Here is an 18,457-nt window from a genome sequence, read left to right on the forward strand (position 1 = left end):
TTCTTTCTACCAACTAATTATTACTTCTTGTATGATATCCTTTTATGCGGTCTTTCTTTTACATATTACTACCATTAAAGTGACTACTTTTATGAATTTGGTGTTCATCTTATAGTGCTAATGAGGTATGGCAACTTGGACCGATGCATATATGTGCCTGGTCCTATGTTGTAGCTGACTGACTGGAACAAATTACTAGATGAATAAAGACTTGTGTATACTTGTGAATACTCTATAAAACAAATTATGAACGCTATTTGTTCTGGTTTTTATACTTGAAACTTTGTAATCTATCAAACAAATTGTAAAATCAGTGTTTTTTTATCATCCTTTATGCATCTTCATTGCTTGAGAGAATGTTTTGATTAGGTTTAAGTTTTCAAGGTTAATTAAAACTTTCCTGAACATTGATTTTGATAAGGTTCAGTAATCAAACGAATTACAAGTGTTAGTAAATTATTATTCTAAACAATTCATTTGTTACACATATTGATAATAAGATGATTAAGTAAACAATGTTTCAATATTTATTTGAGAAAATTACTGTTTGTACAACGAAATCTATAAGTTAATTTACCCGTCATGAAACATTAGAAATTTCCTTGTTTAAGTTTATAAAGGACTGTTTGTACATTCGAGAAATAATTGTTAACTTATTCTAGTGTACTATGTTCATTCAATGTTGTCTTGTGATAAGCACAACTTTGTAACTTCAGAAATGAGGCTAAAGCTAGCTCATTTTCCGTTTGTTACATATACAATAACAGGAAACTTAGGCTCAAGGTTTTCTATTAATTTCTTCCATCCACTTTAAACAAAATAAAATGAAGTAAGTCGATTTTCGATTGGTTTTCTTCATAGGCTAGCACAACCTGGGGAATCATCGAAAAGTAGAAAAAGCTAGACATTTGTTTTGTTCTTCTTTAGTACTTTTCATCAGTTTTCATCTGTGGCCATATATAGATTGTAACCATTGACTTTAGGGTTTATTACCGCATAGTTTTAAATGGTTTCTCATCTGATATTAGCATATGATGAAAACGTATTTCATATGAAAAGATTAATAATTTATAGTTTTGTGTTTGAATTTATCTTAATCTTTACCTAGTTCATCGATGTGAATTTCTTCATTGATATACATGCACACTCTACACTAATGAATGGATTTATGTATGGAAATATCTATGAGGATGAAAAACGAGCAGAAAGGCAAGCTAGATTTCCAAGTTTGTTAAGTCAGTTTGCTGAAGACTTTAGTTTACCTCAGACAAATTTCAATAAAGATACATTAAAGGCTGGAACTGGTCGACGGTAAGTTTTTTTATGTATTATGATATCTGTTCACATCATAAATCAGTCAATTTTTCTCCCGTTGCTTGAGTTTGCTTGTGGTTTTTAATCTGATTCACTTATAATTAAGTATCAGAAACTAATTTTAACTGTGAGAAACCTAAAAAATAATGCATAATATTTAACAATTCTTGAGAAAATAATATAAAATAAAAATGAAGAAGAAATTTCATGTGATCAGATTGTTAGTTTTTTTACAGGTAAGTTGATTAAAACCAATGATTAGATGAATCCGGACCTAAATCTTATATTTCCTGATATTGTTTTGTGAAACTTATTCACATCTTGATGAAAGCTTTTGCGTTTAATATTTGGATTCGCGTTTTGTAATGTTGATATAGCGGTCAGCTGCACAATTGCATAATGGTCAGTTTTATGTTTTCATCTTTTCGTGACATAATAACTTCATAACGTTTGTAAATCTAAGAAACCAGATACTGTGATTCACTTCATTCACCGATATTGTTTGTCACCTATCAGTTTATTAATGATGTCTTCAATCACAGCTATAGGCGATAAAATTTGGAGTTTCAATGAAATAATGAGTTTGTTCGACATGAGTATACAAAATCATGGTCCTTAAATCCCAACTGACTAATTTTAATCATCTAACCTCAAACTGAATTTACTGTTTTCAAATGCGATTCATCGTTTTAATGTCTGTCTCCAACTTTTGGCGCAATTGATTGATTGGTTTGCCTCTTTTTCTTTCGCCTTCACGACTCCAAGTTGTGCCTTGCCTTGTGATGCAGTTTGATGATTTCCGCAATTTACTTTCCATCCAATTCCAGAGTCTTTTCCCAACTTCTCCAACTAAAAACTGGTTTATTCTCTCCCTCAGTAGACTGTTGCTGATAGTTTCCGGACAACGGATATTGAGTATCTTGCTTAGACAATTGTTTATAAATACCCGTACATTTTTGGTGGTGGTTCTGGTAGTTCTCCAAGTTTCAGTTCCGTGAAGTAAGACTGTCTTGACGTTCGTTGAAGATTCTGATTCCCAACTCTTAATTTTTTCTGATGGCCATGATCATTTGTTCGATCGTTGGTGGAGTGACATCTATAGGAAGGTATGTGTACGCTGCCCTGATGTCTGGTGAATTCAGTGGAGCTGGTCTATTCAAGAGCACTTCGAAGTGCTTTGCTCACCTATTTCACTGTTCTCGAATCTCAGTAATTGACTTGCCTTATTTGTCCTTGATTGATCACTCTGGTTTACTATATTTCCCAACTTAAATTTGTTGAGTGTGTCAGTATTTCGAAGGTAGACTGTTTTGAACCTTTTTAATGCTGTTTCCACAGTTATCCAGTGTTTCTTTAGCCTCAGTTTCATCTTGGCGACCATCAGATGGTAGTCTGGAGCTATGTCAGCTCCTCTCCTGGTTCTCACTTCTCCCATTGTCCTTATGGACATTTTATTGATGCAAATATAATCGATCTTGTTCTCTGTAGTGTGATCAAGTGAGAGACCCATGTAGCCTTGTGTATATGTTTGTGACGGAATATTATGCCGCCTATAACCATTTTGTTGAAGGCACATTGATTCACATATATATATCGCCATTCTTGTTCCTTTCTCCCGATCCATGTCGTCCCATGATATCTTCATACTCGGTGTTGTTCATTCCGACTTTGTCATTCACGTCTCCCATCAAGATCGTCAGGTCCTTTCTTAAGCACTTAGCTGTGATCGATAGCGGCCTCATGGAATTGATCTTTATCATCTTCATTGCCTTCATTGTTGGGTGCATAGCACTGGATAAAATTCTATGTAACCCCCTCTTTCTTCGCTTTGAAGAATGCTTTGATAATCCTGGATCCATGAGATTCTCATTCTGTAAGTGCTTTTCATGCTGCTTTGAACAGTGTCTGTACAACTCGTTGTGTGTGAAAAACACTCCCTTCTTCATTCTATAGTAGAACAGTACCTCTTCGAATCTAATATTTTTTGTCCAGTTTGTGTCTGCATCAACAAAAAGTTCAGGAGGACGATGGAGGATGTGAGAACCAGAAGAGGAGCTGATATAGCATCCGATCACCATTTGCTGGTCGCCAAGATGAAACTAAAACTCAAGAAGCACTGGACAATGGCGCGGACAACATCACAAAAGTTTAACACGGCCTTTCTTCGAGATGCTGACAAACTCAACGAATTTAACATAGCCCTCAGCAACAGGTTCGAGGCCTTTCATGACCTACTCAATGGAGAGGGAACCACCATGGAGAGCAGCTGGAAAGGTATCAAGGAGGCAATCGTTTCAACATGTCAAGAGGTTCTGGGTCAAAAGAAGCACCATCACAAGGAATGGATCACTGTTGGTACACTGGATAAAATTGAAGCAAGGAGGAACAAGAAGGTAGCAATCAATATCAGCCGAACAAGAGCAGAAAAAACCAAGGCACAAGCCGAATACACAGAGGCAAACAAGCAAGTGAAGAGGAGCATCAGGACCGACAAACGTAAATATGTGGAAGATTTAGCGATGACAGCGGAAAAGGCTGCAAGAGAGGGAAACATGAGACAACTGTATGATACAACAAAGAAACTTGCTGGAAATTACCGTCAACCAGAAAGACCAGTGAAAAACAAGGAAGGCAAAGTAATCAACGATATTGAAGAACAACGAAACAGGTGGGTAGAACACTTCAAGGAACTCTTGAATCGACCAGCTCCACTGAACCCACCCAACATCGAAGCAGCACCCACAGACCTCCCAATCAATATTGGCCCACCAACAATTGAAGAGAGCAGCATGGCCATTAGACAAATCAAGAGTGGCAAAGCAGCGGGACCAGACAACATCCCGGCAGAGGCACTGAAAGCAAATGTAACAGCAACTGCCAAGATACTCCACATCCTCTTCAGTAAGATTTGGGACGAAGAACATGTACCAACAGACTGGAAAGAAGGACTTCTCATCAAGATACCAAAGAAAGGCGATCTGAGCAAGTGCGACAACTACAGGGGCATCACTCTCCTCTCAATACCAGGAAAAGTCTTCAACAGAGTATTGTTAAACAGGATGAAGGATTCCGTGGACGCTCAACTTCGTGATCAACAAGCTGGATTTCGTAAGGATAGATCGTGCACAGATCAAATCGCAACTCTACGTATCATTGTGGAACAATCAATCGAATGGAATTCATCACTGTACATCAACTTCATCGACTACGAGAAGGCATTTGATAGCGTGGACAGGACGATACTATGGAGGCTTCTTCGACACTACGGCGTGCCTGAGAAGATAGTCAATATCATACGGAACTCCTATGATGGACTAAACTGCCAAATCGTCCATGGAGAACAACTCGCCGACTCATTCGAGGTAAAGATAGATGTCAGGCAAGGTTGCTTACTCTCACCCTTTCTCTTTCTCCTGGTGATCGACTAGATTATGAAGACGTCAACATCTGGAGGAATGCACGGGATACAGTGGACAGGCAGGATGCAGCTTGACGATTTAGACTTCGTGGATGATCTGGCTCTTCTATCACAAACGCAACAACAAATGCAGGAGAAGACGACCAGTGTAGCAGCAGCCTCAGCAGCAGTAGGTCTCAATATAAACAAAGGGGAAAGCAAGACTCTCCGATACAATACAATATGCACCAATCCAATTACACTTGACGGAGAAGCTTTAGAGGATGTGGAAATCTTTACATATCTGGGCAGCATCATTGATGAACACGGTGGATCAGATGCAGATGTGAGGGCGCGGATCGGCAAAGCAAGAGCAGCATACCTACAGCTGAAAAACATCTGGAGCTCAAAACAATTGTCAACCAACACCAAGGTTAGAATTTTCAATACAAATGTCAAGACAGTTCTTCTGTATGGGGCAGAGACGTGGAGAACTACGAAAGCCATTATCCAGAAGATACAAGTGTTTATTAACAGCTGTCTACGCAAGATACTTCGGATCCGATGGCCAGACACTATCAGCAACAAGTTACTGTGGGAGACAACAAACCAGATTCCAGCGGAGGAAGAAATCAGGAAGTGGATTGGGCACACTTTGAGGAAATCACCCAATTGTGTCACAAGACAAGCCCTCACATGGAATCCTGAAGGTCGAAGGAGAAGAGGAAGACCAAAGAACACATTACGCCGAGAAATAGAGACAGACATGAGAAGAATGAACAAGAACTGGAAAGAACTAGAAAAGAAGGCCCAGGACAGAGTGGGTTGGAGAAAGCTGGTCGGCGGCCTATGCTCCATTGGGAGTAACAGGCGTAAGTAAGTAAGTAAGTAAGTTGTGTCTAATTGGTCTGACTTATTCCGAGCACCTCCAAGTCTTATCTCCTAATTTCCGTAACAATTCGGCTGATCCTCCCAGTTTCTTGCATTGTCCGAACGTTTCAAGTATTTGTGTTAACTGTTAATCTGGTTGTCAGAATGGGTGTCGGCCTTGTGACTTTCGAAGGATCTCGCCTTTCACCATGGGGTGTCATAATTATTCTGTTAGAAGATTCTTCAACTCCCAAGGCAGAGTTTAAGTGACTTTTGATGGTCAGCGTTTTTTTAGCTAGGTTGTTTTCTACAGGATGGATTTGCTGACCCTATGACCAACCCTCCCCTTTTATACAGGCTTATGACAGGTAGTAACCCTACAAGAGCTACAGGCAGTGTTCAAACCCTTGACAGTACACGCACTTGCCACAATTTCAAACCTTCAGTCAGATCTACAGAAGGTTAAATAAGTTTTTATAAGTTTATTTATTATTTAAACGCGGAACTCACATGATCATGTAGTTAAACACCAAGGTTACAATGCATCACAATATACAAATCTAAACACTACTAGGATACTTGGGACTTAAAGCTGAGTAATTAATTTATATTTTATATTGAAATTTAAAGATAGTAAAAGATATAGCAACATATAATGACTCAAGAGATGACTTACAATTCTAACTGTCGAAAATCATCATAAAACCACTGTTTCGGAAATTACCACCATCTATAAACGACCTTACTAAAGAACAGCCACCCCAAGTTTGGGATTTTTTCTTCGATCGCATTCATAACAACTGTGGGTTATAGTTTTGCTAAACCTACGGTAACATTAAACTATACTGCCGACCTTAGAACGAATTTTAAATGACCTTGAGAAATGTTAGCCAATCGGAAGACAGTTAGCATACAGTAAAAATAGATTATACAAAACCAAAGAATTAAAGTGGAAACACTTCTTTTACATGGGTCAAAAACTTCTCAAGGTCAGATATAGGTTCAGAAGTTCCAAAATCATAGTGCATACGGTACAGGAACACATCCATATGGCTCCATAGTAGTCGACCTCTGAAACCATGATAAGGTCTCAAAAATTCTTTTAGCCCCGACCACATAGCTTCAATAATGTTAGTATATTGGTATGGTTTACGGGTTAGGGTTAGAGTTAAGGTTTAGGTGTAGGGTTTAGGGTTATGGGTGAGACTATAAGTTATGGACAACCTTTGAGCGACGCTAGAGTGACTCTGAGAGTGTCAACATAATAACTAGGACCAAATGAGGGTTATAAACCTGTGTGAAGAATTCAAATTATGATTTACAGTTCATGATTAAGGCTAGGAATTATACTTAGGGTTTTCATCACGAACTGACATCAGCTATAATGCCAAAACTCTATTTATCCAAATGGATAATTGAATTTCGCGCCAAAATCTTACGATCGCTGCTATTGTAGACGCTAAATTATCACGTCTTCCCTAAAATCCGCTGCAAACCGACCGTACGTAAGCATCAGGTGCCGAACTTAGCACCGTGACCTTGAAAACCCGCGAAAGCTTCTGATTGGCTCGGCAGTATAGTTTAATCCTACCAAACCTACTGTTTAAACGTAATCAGATTTCTCATTGAGTTTATCAATTACTACCATCATTGACTGACTGCTTGGCAATTTACTAGTTAATCAACTAGCAATCTTTAATTGAAATTAAGCATTTATTGTGATTATCCAACTTCACTTAATCTTTTCTTCTGTCTATTCATCTCCTACATAATTGAACAAGTTATATCAGCGAGAATTTACTAACATGTCTTATTGTATGTTGATTCTGTTGGGATCATTGTTTTAAGATGATAACTGACGTTGTTATAGAAGAATATCTATTATTAATAATCCATAGTTGTGCTATACCTCCATCGTAGTAATTTGATTTGTTAAAACTATTTTCTATGTGCTTTCCTAGTGAGGTGATAAAATATTTGCTTGTAGATGTGATTATATACATATATGCTGCTAATCATTACTTTCTTATAGCACATTGGGTGGTATTCTGGACGATCATACTATTTGTTATACTTTAGAAGTTTCATTTTACAGTTATACAAATATGTTAACCAATGAAATGATTCCATATACCGAAGAAAAGTGTATCCTTTAACTTATTAAACATATTTTCACTATATTCATTTATTTGTCCATAAGTATTTTTTAATATGAAATAAATATATATTTCCTGTAGATGTTTCGGGCATAAAGTTCCATTTTTCAGAGAGCAAGAACAAAGATTTGAACAGACTAGTAGGAATTTATTTTATTTCGTTGGGTTCTCGTCAGTTACTTATAATCCCTTATGATTTAAAATCAAAATTTTGATAGGAGATAATATACTTGTGCGATTGAAGTTGATCAGAAGTTAGTATGTATCGTCATGGTGGAGAGAAGTTCCCAACAAAGTTAAACAATTGGAAGAAGTTTTGCAAACAAACACAATGTGCGGGAGAAGATTCTAGAACATTGAGATTACAACTAAAGGTCACAGAGCTAAAAAAGCTAGTTGATTGCGCAGTGAAGCAGTTGGACACAGGCTGGTGGCGATTAATGATAATATGAATTAAGATCAATCAGTTGAAAATAAATATATGACCTTGAATGGATTGATAATGATGCAATCTAAGTAAAAGAAATTATTTTAGAAAAGAATGTAATAAAGTAAAGGTAATGTTACCACAATAAGGAAAGATTTACTTCTGTTTCTTTTTGAATATATAAAGAGATGGAAAAGGAAGCGGCTGTAGGCAACACCAGACAGCTTTTCAGACTAATAAAAGAAACTGGAATTAAGAAGTCAAGTGTGAGACGATCTCGGAAAAAGACGAAACTTTTATATGCTCTCAGTCTGGAGGGGGGAGGACACTTTAATGAGCAGTTTACCTGGCGTTCAGCTACTCTACAAGTACCCACCATTCCCAAACAGTCTGAATGGAAAATTGAAGTAAGCCCCCCGATTCTGATTGAAGTTCAAAAAGCCATAGCTAATCTGAAACGAGGAAGAGCAGATGGTTTAGATAGATTGGCTTCAGAGGTCTTTAAGGATGGTGGTCCAGTTTTAGCGATTAGGTTGACTAATATTTTAGTTAAAATCTGGGAGTTGAATGCAATCCCATCTGACTAGTTGCAATCACTGATTGTCCCAATGTATAAGAAGGGGTTAAAATCATTCTGTGATAACCATAGAGGGATTAGTTTGACTAATATAGCATATAAAATACTAATTATCGGACTCTTAACAAAGACTCGTGAACTGCAAACACGAGAAATTCAGGCCTGGTTGTGGCTGAATCGACCACATATTCAGCAATCGTCACGTTTTAGAACACAGTCATACTTATCGGCGTCTGACAATGATAGTTTTTCTTGACCAAAAAGCAGCATTTGACTCTGTAGACCGAGAGGTTCTGTGACAATGTCTGTCATTGAAATGTGTACCTCAGAAGTACATAAACCTTGTGAAGGCTCTTTACTCGAACACTACTAGTCGAGTGAGGGCTTATGGCGAACTGTCACCTGATTTTTCAACCTCAGGTGGTGTCAGGCAAGGCTGTCCACTATCTCCATTTTTGTCCAACTTCATCACAGACCTATTGCTGGAAATAACACTCTTGTCGACTGAATTTACAGGAATTGATCTCCTTCCAGGAGGTCCACTTATCGACTCAGAATACGCAGATGACATAGTTGTGTTTGGTGAAAACCTTGATAAATTGCATAGTCTTTTGTTAGTACTGAGCAATAATACCAGGATGTTTGGGATGCGTTTCCCCCTTTCTAAATGCAAGTTTTTGCTTCAGGAGTAGCCTGCGTCAACACCTGAACTAAGGATAGAGAGTGAAGTAGTCGAGCGCGTCGACAACTTCACTTATCTTGTAGGTGTGATCACCCCTAAAGGGTTGGCGTCTGACGAAATCTATGTACGGATTCAAAAATCTCGTTTGGCTTTTGTCAACTTACGTCGCCTATAGCGAAGACGAGATGTCTGTCTATCAATTAAGGGACAAGTATACTTCGCAGCAGTTCGTTTTGTTTTACTCTATGGCTGAGAAACGTGGCCATTAAGAGTAAAAGATACACGTAAGTTACTAGTATTTGATAACAGATGTCTTAGACATATTTCTTGCATCTGCTGGGATCATCGGGTAATTATTAATGTGGTTAGACGCAGGGTATTAGGAAATGGTGGTAAATCAATTGACGAGGTCATGAATTTTCATCGACTGAGATGGTTGGTCCACGTGTTACTTATGCCTGAACACCGTTTACCACGACGCGCAATGCTGACTAGTGTTGGGGATGGTTGGGAGAAAGTTGAGGGCGGCAAACCAAAAGGTGGCAACAGTCCTTGAAGTCACCAACTTCTGGTGTGAGCCATGTTGGTGGATGCAGACTACTTGGTTGGGTTCCGCGTGACTATCGTAACCAATGGTTGGAGACTCTGTGTGACATGGCTCAGAATCGATCACAATGGCGTAGGTGTATACACTCTTTGTCTCCCCTTAAACCATGAGATTAAAATTGCTTTATATCTTTCTTTCTACCAACTAATTATTTCTTCTTGTATGATATCCTTTTATGCGGTCTTTCTTTTACATATTACTACCATTAAAGTGACTACTTTTATGAATTTGGTGTTCATCTTATAGTGCTAATGAGGTATGGCAACTTGGACCGATGCATATATGTGCCTGGTCCTATGTTGTAGCTGACTGACTGGTTGTTTTTGCTTTTCGAAATTTTAGAAGGCTAGAGTTCGATTGTCTGTTAATCACTTTGAAAAATTTCATCGTATTAGCGTAATCTTCAGACTCAAAGAGATATCTTGAAAAGATTTACTGAAAGCCTTTAATCCGTTTGACCTTATACATTTGAGAATATGTTCTTAAAATTCAACCTAGACCATTCTTACCGTTCTACCAATGCAATAAGTTTGGTAGATACATGGTAGTATGTTCACGCAGTTAGTGTTAGTATGAAAAGTGTACTATATGAAATAAGCGAGGCACATGAATCCTTATCCTATTCAGTTGTTGTACCAATAAATAATTGATTATGCTACTAAGATGCACTAAACTCTAAACGACCAATCTAGATACAAGATTGATAAGTCTAATGAGGATTTAACTGATTAAATTGAAGTCAATGATATCCAGGCAGATCACATGCTGTCTTAAGGCCTTACGGAAGTAAGAAATACAAGTATGGCGGGTTATTGTGGGTAAGTGCTTTATCCACCTGACCAAGGTCACCGTTTATACCTTTGTTCGGATCACCAGTATTATGTTGCATACCCATGGTTTATAAACATAATTTTTCGTTCTTTTCTTATAAAGCTTCCTACCCTTACAATCAAATAATAAGTGTTGTATCGTATTATGAGACGAGTCAGCAATACTCATCTAGCATCATTGGGCTTTTCGATTATTTCATTTTCCTTAGGATTAATGATGCACCTTCCCAAATCTACTTGACTTTCCGCTTGATGAACATTGTTTTGTAATAATAAAGAACGGTAATTTCATTCGTCATGGAGCATTTTGTCGACCCCAAAATGTTATAACTTTATACAATTGTTTCTTTGTTGACCTAATAGGATTCATAGCAAATTTGAGAATAATTGCATATACGAATAATACCCAATCAAGTTAACATAAAATCTTTTATTTTAATAATCTTTCATTTGACGATTTGTTTCATTTATCTTGTGATTGACAAGCATTGCCTTAACCCTCATTCATCGTTTATTTTTGAACAAAAATATCTTTTAGATGCTCGACTAGGCAGAAATTTAGCTAGAACATTTTATGAATATTACTCAAATGAAGGTATTTTGTGTAAAATGTCGTCATCATCTAGAGGTGATTCGATTCATTCACCTGATAATATTTCGATATCAATCTATTCCTTACATAATAATCATAATTTATCAAATATCAATTCAGAGGATGACCACAGTCAACATCACAATAATAATGTAAATAATTATGGAATAAATAAAGAATCAATTGTCCAACCCACTTCATCTGAATATTGTTTAAAAGATAGACTAAAATATAATTATGATCAGTTAAAAAGATTAAATCAGACATTGAATTCATTAAGTTGTAGTACAATATCAGATTCATTTTCAGTAAGTTCACATTCACTCAGATCAACATCAAAAGATAAGAGCTGAAAAATAGGTAAGTTATTTATTCAAAAAATCAAATGTTAACCAATTTATGTGAATCCATTTAATTCTGTTCTTTATAAGGCTGATGATTAAATTTAGTTTAACAATAACTAACAGCCTTGCATGGGCATTTCATTGAAATCAAACTATATTCAGTTGAAAGAGAAAATGACATCATTTTATCGGTGGTTAGGATTATGGAAAAACACCATAAACCCATTGTGTGATTTGTATAGTTTACATCATGGAATAACTTGAACTATACAATCAATAAAACCTGGATAACTGTTTCATCCTGTTATTGAACTGCCCAACTGCGCACATCCACAACCCCGCCAAGGACTGAATCTATTACCTGAAGGCCTCACGACGAGTGTTTAGTCTTCAGACTACTCAATTGTCAGTGAATATTTTGTGATTCTAAAATAAATAAAGAACTAGAAGTTAGAATCTTACTTTTAGAGGAATAAGACCAGTACCAAGTTGTCACTTTTGAGCACAAACAAGTGCCTATTTCACTGTGGCCTACAGAAATAAAAAATTCACGTAAACCAATAAAGCTATTTAATTCAACAATCGAATGCAAAAAGGGAATTAAACATTATAATGTTAGTTACTCATAAGTAGTATGACTTTATCTTGTAAATCTCACTAATGTTGTGTCAATACAGCACGATGAACAGATTTAGAATAACCGTTGTTTTATTTTTTTCCATTTACTACTAGTTTAGAACTGAATAATTACATAGATAATCTCGCAAAAAGCTTTATATTGAACGTATTCTGTTGATTTTGATGTTATGGTTTCAGGTTGTTGATATTCTACTCTTGATCACTTGTTTGCTACCCCATATTCAGTTGAATTATTTTGATAACATCAAAAAAGCTGTACTATAAACTTCGAAAAATAAATAAGATGTGATTCTCAGTGTGTTGTCAACAATTATACATATTTGGCAGTTTCACTAATTTTTTGGATGATTAATCAAACTGGAAGATCAATTGACTGATTAGAGGAATATTTAAATCTACCAGAATTATATCGTCTATCCTCTGTGTTATATGACACAATCATAAAATTAGGATAAACAGATCTAGAATTACATTAATTGGTCGTTGAATAGTAGCCAATATCATGCTACTCGAATTATATTAATCGAATATGGGTCCTGATTGCTATACTAAATTACTTGATATTGTAGCTTTGTTTATTGTTAAACAGTAGGAAAAACTATGAACTTGCTTCTTGTCGATTGCCTATAATCACCTGACGTCCAATTCTAAGTTGGTTAATTTTATAAAAATCGTGAGTGAAACATACCAACTAAATAATAAACCTTATTAAATTTTAAAATTTGGGAAGCTCGAGTAAAGATTAATCCAAAATGGAAATTTTCCATTACATTCACAAAAAATATTGTATACATCAAATATTTATGTAAAAATGAAGTGATTAAAGCATCTTTTTATTTTTGCATTTTTGACTTTGCTTTCAATATCTTCTTTTTATTCTGTAGCCTAATAAATTGTATATGGTGGGGAAATGTAAAATAATAATTACACAGTGATGCCGAAAATTACTTAATCTACTTGACTTCAAAATAAAAAAATAGATCAAATGTTTGATCAATGTTCTCTGCACTACTGGCTTATAGTGTATTTGGTTTCTTGTATATGTATTTTATTCTTCCCTTTCATTTCTTTTTTTCTAGTAAAATAACGATAATACACAATAAGAATGAATATTTTGCTGTACACTTCACTGTACAATAGTCTATCTACTGAATTGTAAATAAGCAGACTGAACAACTGTGTTGTTAATAAATCTATTAAAAAAGGTGTACAGTTTAATTTAATGTTGGAGTTGATTTAAGGTTCATATAGATGATTGTGTTGTTGTAGAGTTCTTTGAGATAAACGGTTTAACTATAGAGTTTCCATTGTCGTTCTTCATAATATGATTGAAGCCTACTTTATATGGAAGTGAGTTTTTTAGTTATTCACAATACATTGAATTAGATTGCTCAAATAGTCTTGTTTGTATTTCAAGGGTTTGTTGACTTCGTTTGTCCTTATATTATTGACTGTCCTGTTCCGTTGACCTAAGACGCGCTTGTGTAACAATCGAAGCAAAACTTTATAAACAGCAGTTTTAGTTTTACAGATCTGAAAGTTCGTTACGTAAGAAAGTTATTGTGATCATAACAATAGTCGTAGGTTTTTCCTCAAATAATCATTTTTTATATTAGCTAAATTTTTCATTACAAGGACATAAAGTATTCTGTCCCAAATATGTTCACTATCCTACTGTTTAAAATGTAACATCTGAAATATTTTTTTTACAAATCGCTACTTGTTTTGAATAGCTCTCATTTATTTATTTCATAAGATTCAAAATTACTCTAAAAAATGTGAGCTATGTGATTCAAAAATGCTACAATACATTTCTAAATTTACATTCATGGATAATTTCATTCCTAGACAATGCATCGTTTCGATTATTCTTTTCTGCACTTAGTTCACATGTTGCATTGACGATTTGTAGTACATATAAGCGAACGGTATTGTTTTCAATTAGATCATCATTAGATTTTACTCTAATAGACAGGAATATTTAAATGGGTATATGAAATTGGTGAGACAGATATCCTAGTAGTGGTAGGAATAATAAAAGTTCTAGTCAAGAGTTCAACACAGGACTAGGTCAAACTTGGGTAAATAGACTTTAGAATCATAATCACAAAATGAACTTAAAATTACATAACAAATGTTGTGTAGGTAATTAGATAGTGAGAATATAAACGAAAGAAGATGAAGAAAGGTAAACTATTTCAGGATGTTAAACAAACTCACGGCATCGTTGATTAAGTCATATCCAGACAAAGAAAGGACGGGGATGTCATGAATTTCTTCTGAACACAAACTGGGGTTATAGGTTCGGATCCCCATACTTCTATATGTAGAAGACGGGGTCGAGCCCCACCGAGTAACGACACTGGTATACGATGGGTCACATGGAATTATTCGCTTTTATCTACCATATGACTAATATCGGCCACGTGTGACAAGATAGAGCTACACATAGTCTTTGGCTCTTTTTAAACCATGCTGGGAGATGTCCACTCATACGTTCATTAGATTGTCTGTTAGTACACCCAATACAGCCATCACAGGAGCAGCTGCATTTGTAGATGCACACTGAAGAGGAAAACTTATGTAACTTATCTTTTGTGGTCAGTTAGAAAATATAAACGCGAAATCAGCTACAGAAAATGTCCTGTTAACTGCCCTCGCTAATCTATCATACGAGACATCTCTAGGCTCATACTCACCCACTTATTCCTTTAGGAAAAGGGACTTCTTTAGGGGCGATCCATACATCCAACCCATTTTTTTCCGCATACATTTGCTTTAGTAAATTTGGGTAACTTATTTCTGTTAGTATTTTATTCATAAACTCCAACTCTACTATCGTATCCTCTGAGTGGATATTTTTTGCTCTGCTTCCGAGGGATCAAACCAAATTTCTTTCGTAGCAGATGGGTGAAAAACTATACAGGCTTGTCGACAACCTCATTGAGGGTTTCACTTTCTAGTTCTGCTAAGAAATCCGTCGAAATTGGGTCTAAAGGTGAAGCTATGGCTACTCACTGACCATCTTTCTCAGAATACAGCAACTTTAAATAACGCCAAAATACGAACTAACAGAGTTGGTGCTCAGCTTAATTGATTGGTTTTCCTGGTAAAGTTCAAAATAAATGTTCCGAGTTTGAAGTTGTTGTATCAAATTATATAGTTCAACTATTTGTAGGCATTAAACAACCAGCAAATCTAATAATCTGATCTAGTACATCTAATGTTACTCAATACAATAATTAAACCGAATTGAGTCACCAAAACAAACTTCATACTACTCACCTTATTCCTCTTCTGGTTACAAATCCCTGAAAACTACGTAAGAAACGTGATGAACACTGCTAAGTTTATTTCCATCATTGAATCGTGTATCTTAAACGTTATTCTTGTATTTTTGCTGTACACTAATAACAATAGTTTACTAACACTGTATTCTTCACAAGCAATCCGCTAATCAGTGCTCTAGAAGCCATAATGAATGGTCGCATGCTACGTGTATCCATAAGATTTACACCTGACGTAATTGTACATTTAAATTGCCACATCACAAATAATAAGTCACACAACAAGGAGATTCGTGACTTATACAAATAACCAACGATAGGAGATATACGAAAATGTATTAACTTAATCTCTGAGTTAAAAGTTTGCAGTTAGAAATACCGTAAAATAACTACGAATAAGTTCACTGAATAATAAATCCCTAAGATTCATATCTTCCTTTCCTCACACCTTCCTAATAGTCATCTCTGTGACAGCACCATCGATCCTTACGGTTCTTGAATCCATGATATCCTAATCTGAAGTAAAATACTTTATTTGTTAGGCCACGAGACCGATGTCTTTACATTTTTAATTTTATATTTTGAATGCAATTTTACCATTGTACTGAGAATTCTATATTATACCCAAAATATAATATTTAATAGAACCATTAATAATAATTATTATTATCATGAGTGCCATTTCATGAGACATGGGCAGTTAAATGGGATTTAGTGTGCTTAAGTACAACTTTAATCAGCACCAAACATAACCAGAAATCATTAATAACAGAAGCTTCGTCTAGTTAGGTAGAACCATTCAAAAGCGTAATATATTTCGCTCCCAGAAATCAGTAATTATTTAAGAGGTTTTTAAAAATCCAGAAAATTAGGGTGATATATAATTATTGCATCAGAAGGATTGTAAATCTAAACGACCGAAGTATACATGTCTTCAGATCATTTCTAGGTGAGAAGTTGATGAACGAAGTACTGAGGAGCGCGAAACGTCAATTGGTTAGATTGCAGGTAAGTTTTTTGGATACTGATCAAAACGCTATTGTGGTAAATAATTAGCCTGGTTGGTAAAAATCATAGCCAACATTGAAAGCGTTGCACTGATAGCAAAACATTCGAACTAAGAAATGAGAGTGATATATAACGAACGAATATGAACAGATTCAAAACCATGTTATTCAGCATATGAACCTCGCTTAGTTTGAAATGACTTGGATTCTTAAAACATAAATAATAGCTCGCGGAAAGTGACTCAGTGCCTCAATGAGTGAGGCATTTGATTTCAGACCAAAAGGTAATAGGTTCTTGTCCCGTTGGGGTCAATGACTTGCTGTCCGTCCCCTTATCATCTCCAAATATCGTAAGTGATTGACTGCAATTTCGGTCTAAGGTATGTGTGTGTACATCTTATCCTACTCATCACATGTCTGTAGCTTATTTTTGTGTAATTAATGCTTGATTAAAGGGAATTAGCTTACATGTCTTCTCCACTGCGCGTCATTTCGCTTCGCTCTCTTCTCTTCACTTCTCCAATCTGTTTCGTTCTTCCCTCTTGGTTTCGTCTCTCTGATTGCCTGCTCAAATTAATGAGTGCATGAAATATACATATTCAAAATCCATTCTCGTATTTGGCTTGATTCCGTGATTCACTAACGCTATTTAAGTCGATTATTACATACGAGTATAGCCGATATGTATATTTCAATGACATTCATACGATCCAATTGGAGTAAGATAAAGGGCCACTTAAAGCTAAGGGAACATATATTGTGGCCAATATAACTCGAGCGGGTTCTCACACCAAGCAACCCCGATCATCATGCCAACGTAACAGCTACAATAGAATGTGAGCTTTTTCCACCAGCATACTATCTTTTGCATACTTCGAAGTGTGATATATTATCCGTTGTTATATCGTAAGCAGGAGTGGGCGCAGAAAGTACTAATAAGGGAAATACAGAATAGAATTAGTAACAATAATAATAGAAACTGAGATCAAAACAGGTTACGAAAAGGCAAGATAGATTCAATAATTTTATGATTAACACTGAGAATTCACTATGTTCGATGAAAGGTCATTGGGACTACAGAGCACTGAACAGCTGGGACTGTTCATTTGCCCCCATTCACGACCTGTTGATGATATTTGCCCTGTCTTATATTGCCAACATATCGTTTGGCTCGAAAAATGTTGATTGCAGAAATCATGTGAGGCATATTCATTCATCAAGACAGTCCTACTGTACGCAGCTGAAACGTGGAGAAATACTAAGTCCATCGTCAAGTAGGTACAAGTATTCATAAACAGTTGTCTACGCAAAATACTCAACATTCACTGGCCGGATACTATCAGCAACAACCTTCTGTGAGAGAGGACAAAGTAGCTTCCAGCTGAAGAGTAAATTAGGAAAAGACGTTGAAAGTGGATGGAACATACATTGAGGAAATCATCAAACTGTATCATGAGGCGAGCGCTAACTCGAAATCCTGAAGATAAACGGAAAAGAGGAAGGCCAAAGAACATACTACATCGGGAATTGGAAGCAGATATGAAAAGGATGAATAACAACTGGAAAGAACTCGTCTACATTTATAGAAGACTAGATTCACAATAATGTAAATTAATCAACATAATAATGTCAGATGTATTCATTTACATGCATTTTATGTCAATAATTGTACTGTTTTTAATATCATCAATGGAAATCCTCCTGTTATAACTACATTTTCTTCCCTCA

The 18,457-nt window shown here is 35.9% G+C and overlaps 1 protein-coding gene across 1 annotated transcript; it reads left to right on the plus strand.

Moving 5' to 3' along the window:
- Positions 1–1,156: 1,156 nt before the first annotated feature.
- Smp_114450 (hypothetical protein) lies at positions 1,157–1,315 on the plus strand (the record flags this gene model as incomplete). The annotated part of the gene is made up of 1 exon (XM_018792824.1): positions 1,157–1,315. One exon carries the CDS (start codon positions 1,157–1,159, stop codon positions 1,313–1,315), a length of 159 nt encoding a protein of 52 aa, XP_018644574.1.
- Between the last annotated feature and the right edge of the window lie 17,142 nt (positions 1,316–18,457).

The sequence above is a fragment of the Schistosoma mansoni genome, assembly GCF_000237925.1.
Source record: "Schistosoma mansoni, WGS project CABG00000000 data, supercontig 0111, strain Puerto Rico, whole genome shotgun sequence".
Lineage (NCBI taxonomy): Eukaryota > Metazoa > Platyhelminthes > Trematoda > Strigeidida > Schistosomatidae > Schistosoma > Schistosoma mansoni.